Genomic DNA, 14,955 nt, shown 5'->3' on the forward strand with positions numbered 1-14,955 from the left:
AAATCTGCAGCAACTGTGTGATGCTATCAGGTCAATATGGAGCAAAATCTCTGAAGAATATTTCCAGTACCTTGTTGAATCTATGAAGGATTAAGGCAGTTCTGAAGGGGGTCCAACCTGGTATTAGTAAGGTGTACCTAATAAAGTGGCCGGTGGGTGTATACAGTATTAGATATTTTCTTCAAGCTTTTTGAGTTTGCTGTGTATAATAATGGTACAACATATTTCAAGTAACTAAAATTATTTTTCATTTTATAATTTAAAATTTGGTTTAATAAACCTGGTTTATGAAATGCAGACCTGAATCAGGATGGTATAGCACACAAAAGGTGTCTGGAGAGAAACTTTGCCATCAACTTACACTAATAAAACAAACTATAGGCATCTTTGACGTAAGCTCTAAATTAGTGAGTTGAATTTCAGTCTCATAAAGTTAAAACAAGTACATACAACACAAACTGCATGACAAAGCACTGAATGCTGTAGGCTACTGCTTTTTCCAAAAGTCACTGAAGTGCAACCTTAGACACTCTGCTGCCCTGACTGACCCCGCTGCGCAGATCACTGAAACTGACGCTCCTGTGCGCATGCGCAGAGCGAACGCTCACCTGTCCGCACTTTTAGCACACACTTCATCCATCATCAATGGGAAACCGCGCTATATTCCTTGTAAATAACTCTCTTTACTGCGTGTCCAAATGCCAAAGGGATCTGTCACAACCTACGGACATGTCCGAGAGGTAGGAAACCCTTTGAGTAGCTAATGCATTTTTAACAATATGAGTTTTATTTACGACGCTTTTGATCTGCCTGCTTTATTCGTGTTTGGAAGCTGCTTGTAGATTATTTTTCTGCACAATTCAGACTTTTGAGTCAATTTAGGGGAACTTTGGCCTGTAAATTATCGTATTATGGTGTATTATATTATATTATATATCATATTATATTATATTATATTATATAGGTGAGTGAAGGTTACATTATACATCTAATTGGTGCCCATGGAACTGTTGTCTATGCCTACGGAATATTGTAATTAGTTAACATATAAGTGAACACAATGTGTATTTACGGCCTAAGTAGCAGCTTCACAAAACAAGCAGCCACTATCAGTGTATTGTAAAGACTTATAAAGTGCTCTGATATGATGTGCGGGTGTGCTCGGGTGTCGTGGCTGACTTTAATCCGGTTTAGGTGCAGGAGTCACGGTAATCCACACCAGAACCTCAGCCCAGCGGATTGTACGGACGCGCGGGCTCCCGTTACACCAGGCCGTGCGTCAAAACATGCTAAGGGCCCTAAGCTTGGAGCGTTTGTAGGCATCAGCTAGTTCACTTCATTAGTTGACTACTTAAAATCAAAAACTATGTGTATACTTATAAAAATTAAGTCAAGTCAACTTAACTGTCCAAGTTACAAAAGGTTACTCGGTAATGTCCAGATTGCTGTGGATACTCCCATCAATATACTGTAGCATCCTTTTTGTTTAATTAATATTATTATATTGAGGGTTGGTTTTGGGTTGGGGTAGACATGAATAAAATACAATAATTGTAATTTAATAAAATACTACAAATAATTCTAGTTAACTTCCTGTATTTCTTCTAGCAACAACCGGTTTACTAATTTTAAGTAGGCTATAAAAATCAACTTCTCGCTTTTAAAGCAATGATTAACTCAGTTTTAAAGTAACTAATCACTTTTTACAGTGTTTGCACACAGTAAAACTGCTTAGATGTAAGGTAACGTCTGTATTAAGGGGACAGTTCAACAAAGTGGAAATTCCTATACAAAGAAGTATCTTTATGCATCTATGTTGGAAAGCATTAACCATAGTATATATATATATATATATATATATATATATATATATATATATATATATATATATATATATATTATATATATATATATATATATATAATATATATACTGTATATATATATTTCCCCACCATAGAAATTGGGGTTTAGGCAACCTTTTACCTTTATATTCTTCAAAGTATATTCATTTGTGTTTAATAGAATAAAGAAACACTGAGCACTTGAGTAAACAGTGAGTAATTATTCATCTTTGGGTGAACTATTGCTTCGAGGGGTTAAGTATTACATAATTTTATAGTTGTTTAGCAAGTTTGAATAAACTAATGATATTTACATCTACAAAAGTCAGATATAAATAAATAATAAATAAATGTAAGGTCTGATTTCTGAAATGATTGTAAGGTTTCACAGTTTAGTGCTTAAATTAGCATTAAAATGACACTTTTTCCATTACATAGGAATTATAAAAGGATAATACATCCTTGTATGCTTATATGTTTCTTAATAGGGTATATGCCGAGCTAGTGTTGTTCCCATACTGATAAACTTCCAGTGACCGGTTATTGTGAGTTTTTTTCTATTTTATCAGTTCCTTTTACAGCATCAAAGTTGTATTGTAATTAAAATACAATCAGTTAAATAGACTTTGGCATTCATTCAGTTGCTCAAGCGTAAAACGAGACAAAAAGCTGTTTACTCGCACACGCCTGTCAGAATCAGCAGGCAAGTGCAGAAGCTCCATTGAATAAACTGGGGTAAAATAAATGCTCATATGATAAAGACATGGTGGGGAAAAATGTAATTTAATGCAGTGCTTCTTGTACAATCTGAGACCCACTTTATATCGGATATCACTCAGCCAGTGGAGATTGCTGATTTTTTAAAGAAAACAGACCTTAAACGTGGCGATTTTGCATTTGCAAACAGTTCACCGGAAGCGCTTAACCAAGGTTACTGCCAAATTTAAAGTCCATTAGCATGCTTCGGCATATACCCTATTGTTGTAGGTTTAACAAATATGTGTAGGTCACCCAAAAATAAATACATCACACTATAAAAATTGTAAATGCAAATAGTGCTACACTATTATATTGTTAGTATACAAATATGTTAATACATGGTTGTAAATTTACCAAAGTAAATCCTATGAACCAATCAAAGCACTGACTGAACGCGGTGAATTGGATTCGTCAGTGAATTGGTGGAACTATTACATTTTTCAAATAAATTATTTACTTGGACGGTCTCTAAAAATATCTTCACCACCACGATTGCAAATACCAACACTGGATGTAGAGTAAATATATTTTTTTTAGGTTTAAAGGGGACCTTTTATGGAAAAATCACTTTTATAAGGGGTTTAAACAACAGTCTGTAAATATAACCAGCTTCTAACGGTCAAAATGTATTCGTTTTATTTTATATCATCACACTGCAGAAACACTTTGATGGCAATTCTCCATTTGTATGTGACATCAGAGGGGGAAAGCCCACTAGTGACGACCTCTCCTACATTAGCAGAGGATGTTAGTCTAGTTTTGAATCTGCCACTATCCTGACACATGGGCATTTGTAGCTCCGCCCTCTATAAAAAGAGCACAATCTCATTTAAATTTAAAGCGACAGTCAGCAAAAAGCCATAATTAGAATCAAAACCTAAAAGGGTCAGTTTTAGAGTTATAAAACATTACTTGTGTGGTATTTTGAGCTAAAACCTCACACACACACTCTTAAACTGAAACTTGACATATTCTAAGAACATCAGAGACTTATTTTATTATCTTGTAAAAAGGGGCACAATAGGTCCCCTTTAAAGTAACAGTGACGTATTGATGAATATTCATTTTAAAAATTGCTTTTCATGTAAGGGATGCATTATTATTTCCACGTGACTATATTGTAATAATTTACAAAAGCAGAAATACATGTATTTAATCATATATTATAATGGTTGGCGACGCAGTAGGTAGTGCTGTCGCCTCACAGCAAGAAGGTCGCTGGTTCAGTTGGCGTTTCTGTGTGGAGTTTGCATGTTCTCCTGCGTTCGCGTGGGTTTCCTCCGGGTGTTCTGGTTTCCCCCACAGTCCAAAGACATGTGGTACAGCTGAATTGGGTAGGCTAAATTGTCCGTTGTGAATGAGTGTGTATGGATGTTTCCCAGAGATGGGTTGCGGCTGGAAGGGCATCCGCTGCGTAAAACATATGCTGGATAAGTTGGTGGTTCATTCCGCTGTGGCGGTGCTACCCCGTCGTTATAATAAAGGGACTAAGCCGGAAATGAATGAATGAATGATTATAATGGTTTTCAGAATAGTTGTCAAATAAATATAGTAATAATTAGTATATTCTTAATATTAAAATAATTCTTTCATATCTGTTTTCTTTGGTTAATGCACTAGAATTGTGATTGTGTGTAATGTTTGTGACTGACTTGAATCTGTTTCCCTGCAGTTCCTCTGGAGTGAACACCAGCAGTGAAAGTTTCCCCAAGTCTCACTCGCACTACTCGGAGTTTAAGCGACACAAACTCTCCGTTCTCTGTGGAACTGACTCCAGACTCTGGGATTGTTGCCACACCAGTATGTCAAAGTCAATATGGCTGCATTGTAGGGGTGGGAATCACAGTTTACTTGCAATACGATATTTTCGCAGCCAGAGTATCGATAATGTATCATGGCAGGAATATCACAATAAATTAGCATATCGATATTTTTGTCCCACCCCTGCTTGTGTTTTGACAGCTGTATCTGTTTTGTATGGACTCTGAATGTTGTCTTCGGGTTTGTTTTGTGCAGTTGCCGTCCAGCCGGTTCAGGTTTGCCTCGTGGCACTGGTAGAGGAGCACGATGTCCGTGGAGACCAGCTGGCCTGTCCCAGAGTCAGAGAGGGTAAGAGCGCGCTCAGGGACAACATGTTCACAGTGTGTACCTTAATACAGTATGATGACAGGTCAGACATCAGTGAATTCCTCCAGCAGAGGCCTGCAGAAGATGAGCTGTCGGCTCACAGTGGAGATTTCCTGCTCAGAGGAGGCCGGAGGAAGAGGAAAGAAGATGAAGGACAGAAGTGGGAGGAGAGACTGCAGGAGAATTGGGAGAACTGTGTGGTTAGAAAACTGTCTATGTATCTGTCTATCTATCAGTCCTTCTATCATTATCTATCATTCTATCTGTCTAGCCGTTTGTCTGTCCATCCACCTGTGAGTCTATCCATTCATCCATCCCTCTATCCATCTTTCCATTTATCCATCTGTCTGTCCTTCTATCATTGTCTATTCATCCATCATTCTATCTGTCTAATTGTCCATCTGTCAGTCTATCTATTTATCCGTCCAACTATCTGTCTATCCGTTTGTCTTTTGGATCAGTCTGTCTGTCCTTCTGTCATTGCATATCCATCCATCATTCAATCTTTTTAGCAGTCTGTAAGTTCATCTATCCATCTTTCACTCTGTCTGTTCATCTATCTGTCTATCTAGCTATCTGTCTTTCGATCTCTCAGTTTGTCCCTCTATCATTGTCCGTCCATCCATCCATCATTCTGTTTTTCTAGATCAATCCATCGATCGTTCTTTCTGCCTGTCAATTTGTCTTTCTGTTTGTCCATCATTCTTGTTATCCATCCATCCATTTATCCATCCATCCGTCCGTCCATCAGTCACATCTTTATTTCTGTCCCTTCATCCCATAGTTCGTTCTGTCCATTCGTCCATCTTTCTGTCTATCCATCCATCCATTCCTCCATCAATCCAATCTATCCATCCATCCATCTCTTATAACTATCTATCTGCCAGTAACCACATGGATCTGTCTATTTAGGTTCTTTATATTAATCTATCCAATCCATCCATCCATTTGTCTGTACATCCATCCCTTTGTCTTTTTGTCCATCTCCATCAGTCCATCCATGCACCAATTCATCCATCATTCCATTTATCTTTCTGTCTGTCCATCCATCCATCCATCCATCCATCCATCGTTCTTTCCATTGGTCTATTTGTCTTTCTGTTTGTCCATCATTCTTTGTTTATCCATCCATCCCATCCATCATTCTTTCTATCTGTCTATTCAATCATCTTCGTGTATGTCCATCCATCTATTTATTGTTCTGTCTATCCTTCAATCCAATCTATCTCAATACATCCATCCATCTCTAATAGCTTATCTACAGTCAGTAACCACATGGATCTCTCTGTAGGTGTCTTTATATTTATCGATCGATCGATCAATCTCATCCATCCATCCATCATCCATCCATCCATCATCCATCCATCCATCCATCCCTCCAATGTTTTTGTCTGTATGTCCATCCATTGTCTTTCTACCTGTCCATTTTCTCTGTTTGTTCATCAGTCCATCTTTCTTTCTGTCCGTGCTCTACCATTTTTCCTTTCTTTTGTCCTTCCATCCATGTCTTTTTGTCCATCTTTCTTTTGTCCATCTATCCACCCAGTCATCCATTGTTCCATACATCTTCTGTCAGTCCATCATCCATCAATCCATCATTCTTTTCTATCTGCTTTCAATCCATCCACCCATAGTTCTTTCCATTGCGTCTATCTGTCTTATTTGTCCATCATTCTTTGTTCATCCATCCGTCCATCCATTCATCCATCCCATCATTCTTTCTATCTGTCCATCATCCACCCATTAGTTCTTTCCATTGGTCTATTTGTCTTTTTGTCCATCATTCTTTGTTCATCCATCTGTCCATCCATCCATCACATACATCCCATCATTCTTTCTGTCCATTCGTCCATCTTTTCTGTATGTCCACTCCATGCTATTTATTGTTGTTTGTCTTTCCATCCATGCTCAATCTATGCTACCTCCAGCTCTAATAGTCTATCTATCATCCCAGTATACACACTCCAAGAATCTTGGTCGCTGCAGGTGTGTCTTTTATATTATATATCTATCCATTCCGTCCATCCATAATTTTTCTTTCTATCTGTCCTTCATTAATTTTCTATTTGTCCATCTTTCTTTCTTTGTCCATCCATCCATCCATCGTACTGTCCATCTTTCTGTCTGTCTGTCCATCTTTTTATTGTTGTCAATTGTCCATCCATCCATCTACAAAAGAAATCAGCCAGGAACACATCAGCCTGGTTGTCCTTGTATTGTATTCATGAATATGTCTCTGCAGGTGCTGAACTTGTCATATCAGGACCTGGGAGATCTCGTACCAGCTGGAGAACTTCATCGCATCCTAAGGAGACTGATCCGTGGTTGGAGTGTCTGCAGCTGGTAGAGAAGCACTGCGAGATCTCGCTCCGTCAGACTGCCACGGTATAAAAATAACCTTCACACATTACACACAAACTACTTTCTTACTGTAGTGTGTATATTGCTGAAGTGAGACTTGATCTTTCCACGGAGCCTGTGCTATTCTATTGCATTGGTTGTTTTGTAACAGTATGTGTACGGTTGTGTAAAAAACATGTAGTGCAACTGTAGCTGCGTACTGTAATCTCATATGAGCTGTTTATTTTACAGTAAGAAGGAAAGTGTTAATTATGTATCGGCATCCAACTCAGCCTTAAAAACAGCCTTAATCACATTTTTTTAAGGGTCTTACTGATAAATTATGACATTTGCATTGCTGATTTTCTCATAATTTTTTCATTTGTCTGCCATTTTACACAATCATAAATATATACATTTCTTCTACAATTCTGCAGGTTTTGGTGAACAAAAATATATATAAAAAGCTAATATGTGACCCTGGACTACATGATCTTACAGTATGTGCTTGGATATATTTTTGCCAAACGCTAGAAATACACTGTATAGGCCAAAATTAGCCATCTATCAGCCAGTAACCACCTGGATCTGTCTCTGTAGGTGTCTCATATTTATCATCCATGCATCCATCCATCCATCGTTTTTCTATCTTTCCATTTTTGTTAATCAGTCCATCTTTCTATCTGTCCCTCCATTTTTCTTTTTGTCCAGCATTCTTTTTTTGTCCATCTCTTCATCTGTCCATCCATTAAGCCGTTAATCGATCGTTCATGTCCCATTAAGATGAAGCGAATATGGAAGCAACTAAAAACTGCAACTCATAAAAATTCTGCTAGTCCTGGCTCCATAATAAAGCAAATTCTAATGAGCTGACTGTTAAAATGGCCAAGTTACAGCAAGGAAAAAAAGGTTGTTTACAGCCTGGTACAAAGAACGATTTTGGTTCATATAGCTAATTATATCCCTTCATGACAACTGTGAGGGGGTGATTTTTTTTATAACTCATCCATTTAATTTATATTAAGTTATATTAAGTCTGCATAATTAAAGTGTGGTCACTTGAGTGACAGCTAGGTCTCGCTGGTCGCCGTCACCTCACCTCAGCTGATTCGGCTGATTAGCCGCTGAACTCGGCATATTCATCGTATTTTTGTTTTATGTGGCGTTACACAGTCAGTTGCTTTTGAAAGTTATTACGTACACTTATTAGATGATATGGCATGCTGTGCACTTAATGTGCTCACAACCATTTCACCTGGCTCCATTTCCCAGGTGAGTGAAATTATATACTTATATACCATCTCTATAAATGTAATTGTTTTATTTAAGATAAATTATCATTTATATTTTTCTTTAGACCAGTAATGTACTCCAGAATCTGACAGATTGATTAGCTGTAGGCTTTAAATCAGTCATCTGAATTGTTGTCATACAGTGTTGTGCCTGGATTTCATAATAGCCTTGCATTTACTAACACAGACTATATTTGAAGTGTTTGGAAGTATTTCGCATTTTCCCCCTGTAGAAAAACGTCATAAGAACAATGCTTAGTGGCTTAATGTATTACTTTATTGATATAATATACAACCAAGCACATGTGGTCAGAACACAAAGAGTCGCAGGTAATGAAGTATTAAGCGCTTTTTTCACAAAGAAAAGACTGTCAAAGCAAAATGCTAGCAGGTGTCTGTAGCTCCGCCTCTTTGCCCTTGTTTGGTATCTCCTAGCTCCGCCCTCTTTGCCCTTGTTTGGTATCTCCTGGTCTGGTGCGATGATGCACGAACACAATGCTGGCGGTTGGCCACGCCTACTTGTAGCTTCATTTTGCATTCTTAAGAAACCTATGGAGGACGTCACGAATAATACGTCAATATCTTTTACAGCCTAAGATCAAAACCCATTTTCAGATTCCAGATTTTCTAATTTTGACCTGCCATACCTGCCATACATATTTCAATCATGTATAAATCACAATTTCTAAAATGTACATTTATGAATGGTTTTGTACAGAAACCTGGAAGGGACGTGATGGTGGTTTAAAAAACGTTTGGAGAAAAAAAAAAAACCAGAGTGATAGGAAAGTATGTATTTTTAAAAAAGTTTTTGCATTCTCTCACGAAGATGTTTCGCGTTCCCTAGCAAAACTGTTTTTTCCACAACGATTCCTGTACACTTCATATACAGTATGTCAACCCTGCTGTTTTGCCAGGATTCTCTCGTACATTACCATTCTATCCCACTATCATTAAGTATTTTCCCATATGTCTCATATATTTTATATCTTGAAAGTAATATAAAATGTCTGCATTCACTTTCTTTCCATTAAAGCTGTGCGTCGATCGTCACCCTACATATGGAACCTCTGAATCTGCGAATGGATGTATAATCGCTGACTGATGATGTGTCTACTAAAGACTGTTAGTATAGACAGTTTACATGTTTATGTGTCTGGTGATGAGATTTGTCCTCTGTAGACTAGATCGTCTCATTTCAAAACTCTGTCTAGCCTGTGTGGACTTCGAAGGACTCACCTTTGAAGTCTGCATCCTTCGGAGGATGCAGCCTCTGAAATGAGGACACAGCTATTATTAAGTGTATTTGTCTGTTCAACACACTGTCCTGCACTTTCGCTCTTCTGTAAATGGCTCGAACAGAAGCTGATCTGGGATCAGCTTATCATACGGATTGCTTCTGTCAGTCAGCATGCATTCTTACATGCATTCGCTGATTCAGAAGTTGCATAGGAAGGTCTCTGTAGTTTCGTGCCTCCAGGGTCACATATTAATAGTTGCTATATTGGATAAGAATAAATAAAGTATTTGGACACTTGTCCAAATTATGTCTGTGTACAGCTGAAGTCAGAAATATCAGCCCTCCTGAATTATTAGCTCAGCTGTATATTTTGTTCTACCAATTTCTGTTTAACAGAAAGAAGATTTTTTTCAATAATTAACTAATTTCTAATCATTTATTTTTATCTTTGCCATGATGATGAAGATATTTTTCAAGACACTAGTATTCAGCTTAAAGTAGGGGTCGGGAACCTTTTTTCAGCAGCCATTTTAATTTTTTTGGCAAATGCATTTTTTTAAGGAGCCATTTGAATGTCGCAATTCAAGTTGAAATGTCCTTTTATTCTTATTCATTTTGCTGTAAAGAATACAGTAAAAAGTTAATTGTAATTGTATTTTTCAATAGGAAACAATTTTTTAATAACCGTTTTTAACTCTTTAAACTTTAAATATTATTGAAGAGAGACAGCTGGAGAGCCACATATTTTTGGCCAAAGAGCCACATGTGGCTCCCGAGCCATAGGTTTCCTAACCCTGGCTTAAAGTGACATTTAAAGGCCTTAACTAGGTTAATTGGGGTTATTAGGCAAGTCATATAACAATGGTTTGTTCTGTAGACCATCAAAAAGTATTGTTTAAAGGCTAATAGTTTTGACCTTAAAATGGTTTAAAAAAATGTAAAACTGCTTTTATTCTAGTCGAAATAAAACAAATCAGACTTTGTCCAGAAGAAAAAATATTATCAGACATACTGTGAAAATTCCTGCTCTGTTAAACATCATTTGGGAAATACATATCACAGGAGGGCTAATCATTTGGACTTTACCGTATATGAGAACCCTGTAGAACAGGGGTGTCCAAACTCGGTCCTGGAGGGCCGGTGTCCTGCAGATTTTAGCTCCAACTTGCCTCAACCACACCAGCACGGATGTTTCTAGAAAGCCTAGTAAGTGCTTGATTAGCTAGCCCAGGTGTGTCTGATTGGGGTTGGAACTAAACTTTGCAGGACACGGCCCCTCCAGGACCGAGCTTGGACATTGCCTGCTGTAGAATATTGACGCATTACAATCACTCAAATGCAAGTTCATTTCTCACAGATGTAAAATCCTGAATCTTCACCGGAACAATTTGACGTCCTTTCGTCAGCTGCCAAAGGTTCCTGAGATCCAGCACTTGTGCCTGTCTGAAAACAGTATTTCCTCTCTGGGCGAGCTGACCCTGCTGAGGAGCTCACCGCTACAATCTCTGAGCCTCAAACGAAACCCCTGCCAGTTCCTGGAGGACTACCGATCACGGTGAGAGCGCTAATGAGGAATAAAGCTGTCAAAATAGGGTACTTCAGAAAACCTTTTGGCTATGTTCACACTTGATTGATTATCCCTCCTGTTTGTCTTAGAATTCTGTAGACAGCGTTCGCCCTTTTGGGTCAAAAATGACCCACCTTCACTAAACACTTAAAATGAAGCAGCTAAATTTAAAGAGCCCCTATTATGTGTTTTTTGGAAATGACCTTCCATGTAGTGTGTAACACAGCTCTAAGTGAAGTGAAATATCCAGCTATGGCTTAAATCTGAAAGTGGACAGTGTGTAAATCTATTGATTCATCTATAAAACAGTCGACTCATATTGCTTCAAATGAATCGTCTTGATAACGAGTCTTTAGCCCGTTCCGGCGTGACATCGATACGAAACTTAAGCCCCGCCCAATTGTTGCACACGCAAGCTGGGAAAAATGAAACCTGTGGTCCTGACCACAAACACAGTAGCAAAGAAAAAGAGGAAGAAAACACTGTGCTCAGCTGGATATTATTGGAAGTGTGAGGGGAAAGTTAGTGTTATTTTCCCTACCCAAAGATGACACTGAAGTGGTTGAGGTTCATTTTTGCAAAAACACCTCAGCATTATAGCCCTCATTTTTCTGACAGGTGCTTCAGTAATCTACACGCTTACAACGGGGGATTCATTAGCCGTTTGTTAAAGGAGAAGAAGATTGCTGATGTTTAACAGCACTGCTTTAATGCACTCCTGCATTGGGCTCACACACACACACACCATGCCAACATGTGGTCTCTAAAAATCCAGGAGACCGGGGGGGGTAGGTTCGGGGTTAAAGCGTCTGAATAACATGGTTGAGAACCAGGTACTATGTACCGTGTTGTTAGTAAGTTAATTTACCGATGGGGGGGAGGGGGTTGAAATTACGGGAGTTTTCCGGGATAAATAGCAAACGGTGAGTGGCTGTAGATATATCTGAAATAAGGGAGACTCCCAGTAAAAACAGGAGCCTTGGCAGGTATGCTCACACATACACTCTGCACTCTGACTACTTCAATATTGTTGATAAGCCGAGCTGGGCATTTCACTTGGTCTCACGCTAAATGCTGTCGAACAATCGCAACAGACTGGGTCATCGGTCCAATCAGCACAGATTAGCTTCGCGCTAAGGAGGTGTTTGGGAACAAATTAATTGCTGAACGAGTCATAAGGGAGTCGCTGGGATAATTAGGTAAAAATAAATGCATATTATAAGACAATGAGGTGTTTTTTTTTTACCTTGCATGCATATCAGCCTGTTGTTGGAGACCCTTAAAACCACCTGGTCGAGTGTGTATATCAATCAATCCAAATTGACCCAGGGGAGAACCGTCCCTAAATGTGTACAGTTTTTTCTATTGTTGGGGTAATTTTAGAAAGTCACCAAATATATATTTATTTATTTTTATATATATATTTATTTTTATATATTTATTTATTTATATATATATATATATATATTTATTTTTATATATTTATTTATATATATATATATATTTATTTATATATATATATATATATTTATTTTTATATATATATATTTATTTATTTTTATATATATATATTTATTTATTTTATATATTTATTTATATTTATTTTTATATATATATATATATTTATTTTTATATATTTATTTATTTATATATATATATATATATATATATATATATATATATATATATATATATATATATATATATATAATATATATATATATATATACATACATACATACATACATACATAATATTAGGGATGCCGATAATCACATTTTATGACTTGGATCGGTACTCGCTGATCTGGCCGATCTCATGAACCGATCGCGGGTGTTTGTTTATGGGTTAACATGCTGAGGAAGATGCACATGCGCTCATCAGCAGCGCTGCAACAATGTGAGGAGGTGAATGATGTGTGAAAAAACCACTAGGCTATAAGATCTCAAAAGTCTTGTGAACAAATGTTCTCTGTGTGTTTCATGGCCTTGTTTCAGTGACTTCAAAATGTTTGTTTTTCACCAACCACGCATAAACGTTTCTTCTCATAAACACAAACACTTACATACATGCTGCTTAGGTATTATTGTAGTCCAGCTTGTGTGGTTTACAGTGTTATCACACTTTAGCAATTCATGTTTTTAAGATACTGAAACAACTCAAATGTCAGTGCATGTCAAAACTTCTCCACAGCCCCAAAACACCCTTAGACCCCTGGGGGTAAAAAAACATTGTTTTTTTCTGCCATTAAAATAGTTCCCGGGTCATTTTGGACTTTAATTCTCTAAATTTATACGACATATTGTCATGGATTTATTGTCCTTTCTCAATACATTTCATATTGTTCATTTGTAATAATGTAGGTTCACTAAATGTAGGTTTTTAAATAAGTGTCCTAAGATTTATGATCTCAAGTGCACATTCAGCACAATTAAGTGCACTTGTTTCTCACAAGGGTATATATGGGACATCGCTGAGCTTTTAATAACTTGATGTCAAAAAAAGTGATTGATTAAAACTAATCAGCTAATTACAGCTTTAATTAATATTAAAAGCCACACTGCATAATCTGTCTCCGAAATCACATTAACCCGAGTTAATAGCTATTCCAGAAGAAATCATAATTTACTAGAGCTGACCAAAGATGTGACGGATCATTGCAAGTGTTCAAAGCCAAGAGAAACATTTAAAGCCTAACCTTGAGATGTGTGTGTGTGGTTTCTTCTGCAGTGTGTTCTCCTGTTTGCCAAATCTCCAAGTTCTGGATGGCATCCCAAAGCTACCAGAAGATTCTGTGCCTCCATCACCTGCGGCGTCCAGATTTTGTACAATTCTCTGACTGCGAAACAGCAAAGCCTGAAGCCAAGATCAGAATCCAGTGAGCTGTACTGTCAGAATGAACTGAAAACGCTTCATTAGTGCACTTGTATATAGTAGCAAACTCCTAACAAATGCATTCAGACGTGTACATTTTATGATTATTAAAGATATTTTTGTACCTGGCTTTCGCATTTCATCTGCTACAAATAAATGACTTGAAAAAAAGTAATTCATTAGTAACTACATCATTAAAACTGTAACTTGTTTACTCAAAAGTAATCCAATTACATGATACGATACTAAATACCCACATCAATCCCAATGCATAGACAATAGAAATTAAACTCTTAACTCTTTGAAATTGAGAGAAATGGGACTTTTTATTTGTGTTTAAATAAATTAGCACTTAAATATTAACAACATATGTATCAAATATAAAATGTATATATTCACTCACCTGCCACTTTATCAGGTACACCTTACTAGTACCTGGTTGGACCCCCTTTTGCCTTCAGAACGGCCCTTAAACCTTCGTGGCATAGAACAAGAACAAGGTACTCGAAATATTCCTCAGAGATTTTGGTCCATATTGACATGATAGCATCCATGATGCGAATTTCCCGTTCGCCACATCCCAAAGGTGCTCTATTGGATTGAGAATGGTGACTGTGGAGGCCATTTGAGTACAGTGAACTCACTGTCATGTTCAAGAAACCAGTCTGAGATGATTCACGCTTTATGACATGGCGCGTTATCCAGTTGGAAGTAGCCATCAGAAGATGGAGACACTGTGGTCATAAAGGTATTGACATGGTCAGCAACAATACTCAGGTAGGCTTGTGGCAGTGAAACGCTGCTCAGTTGGTACTAATGGACCCTAAAGTGTGCCAAGAAATATCCCCCACACCCATTACACCACCAACAACAACCTTAACTGTTGATACAAGACAGGATAGATCCATGCTTT

General features: G+C 37.5%; 1 protein-coding gene across 1 annotated transcript in view; it reads left to right on the forward strand.

The window, feature by feature from the left end:
* LOC130245351 (neuroserpin-like) overlaps positions 1–11,267 on the forward strand; it is a 32,191-nt gene extending 20,924 nt beyond the window's left edge. Inside the window, exons 10-14 of the mRNA XM_056478019.1 lie at positions 4,275–4,402; positions 4,619–4,924; positions 6,972–7,114; positions 11,008–11,156; positions 11,258–11,267. Coding sequence (XP_056333994.1) covers positions 4,275–4,402; positions 4,619–4,924; positions 6,972–7,114; positions 11,008–11,156; positions 11,258–11,267 — 736 coding nt within the window. The remainder of the gene's footprint in view (positions 1–4,274; positions 4,403–4,618; positions 4,925–6,971; positions 7,115–11,007; positions 11,157–11,257) is intronic.
* Positions 11,268–14,955: the final 3,688 nt, after the last annotated feature.

Source organism: Danio aesculapii, chromosome 18 (assembly GCF_903798145.1).
Source record: "Danio aesculapii chromosome 18, fDanAes4.1, whole genome shotgun sequence".
In the NCBI taxonomy this organism is placed as follows: Eukaryota; Metazoa; Chordata; class Actinopteri; order Cypriniformes; family Danionidae; genus Danio; species Danio aesculapii.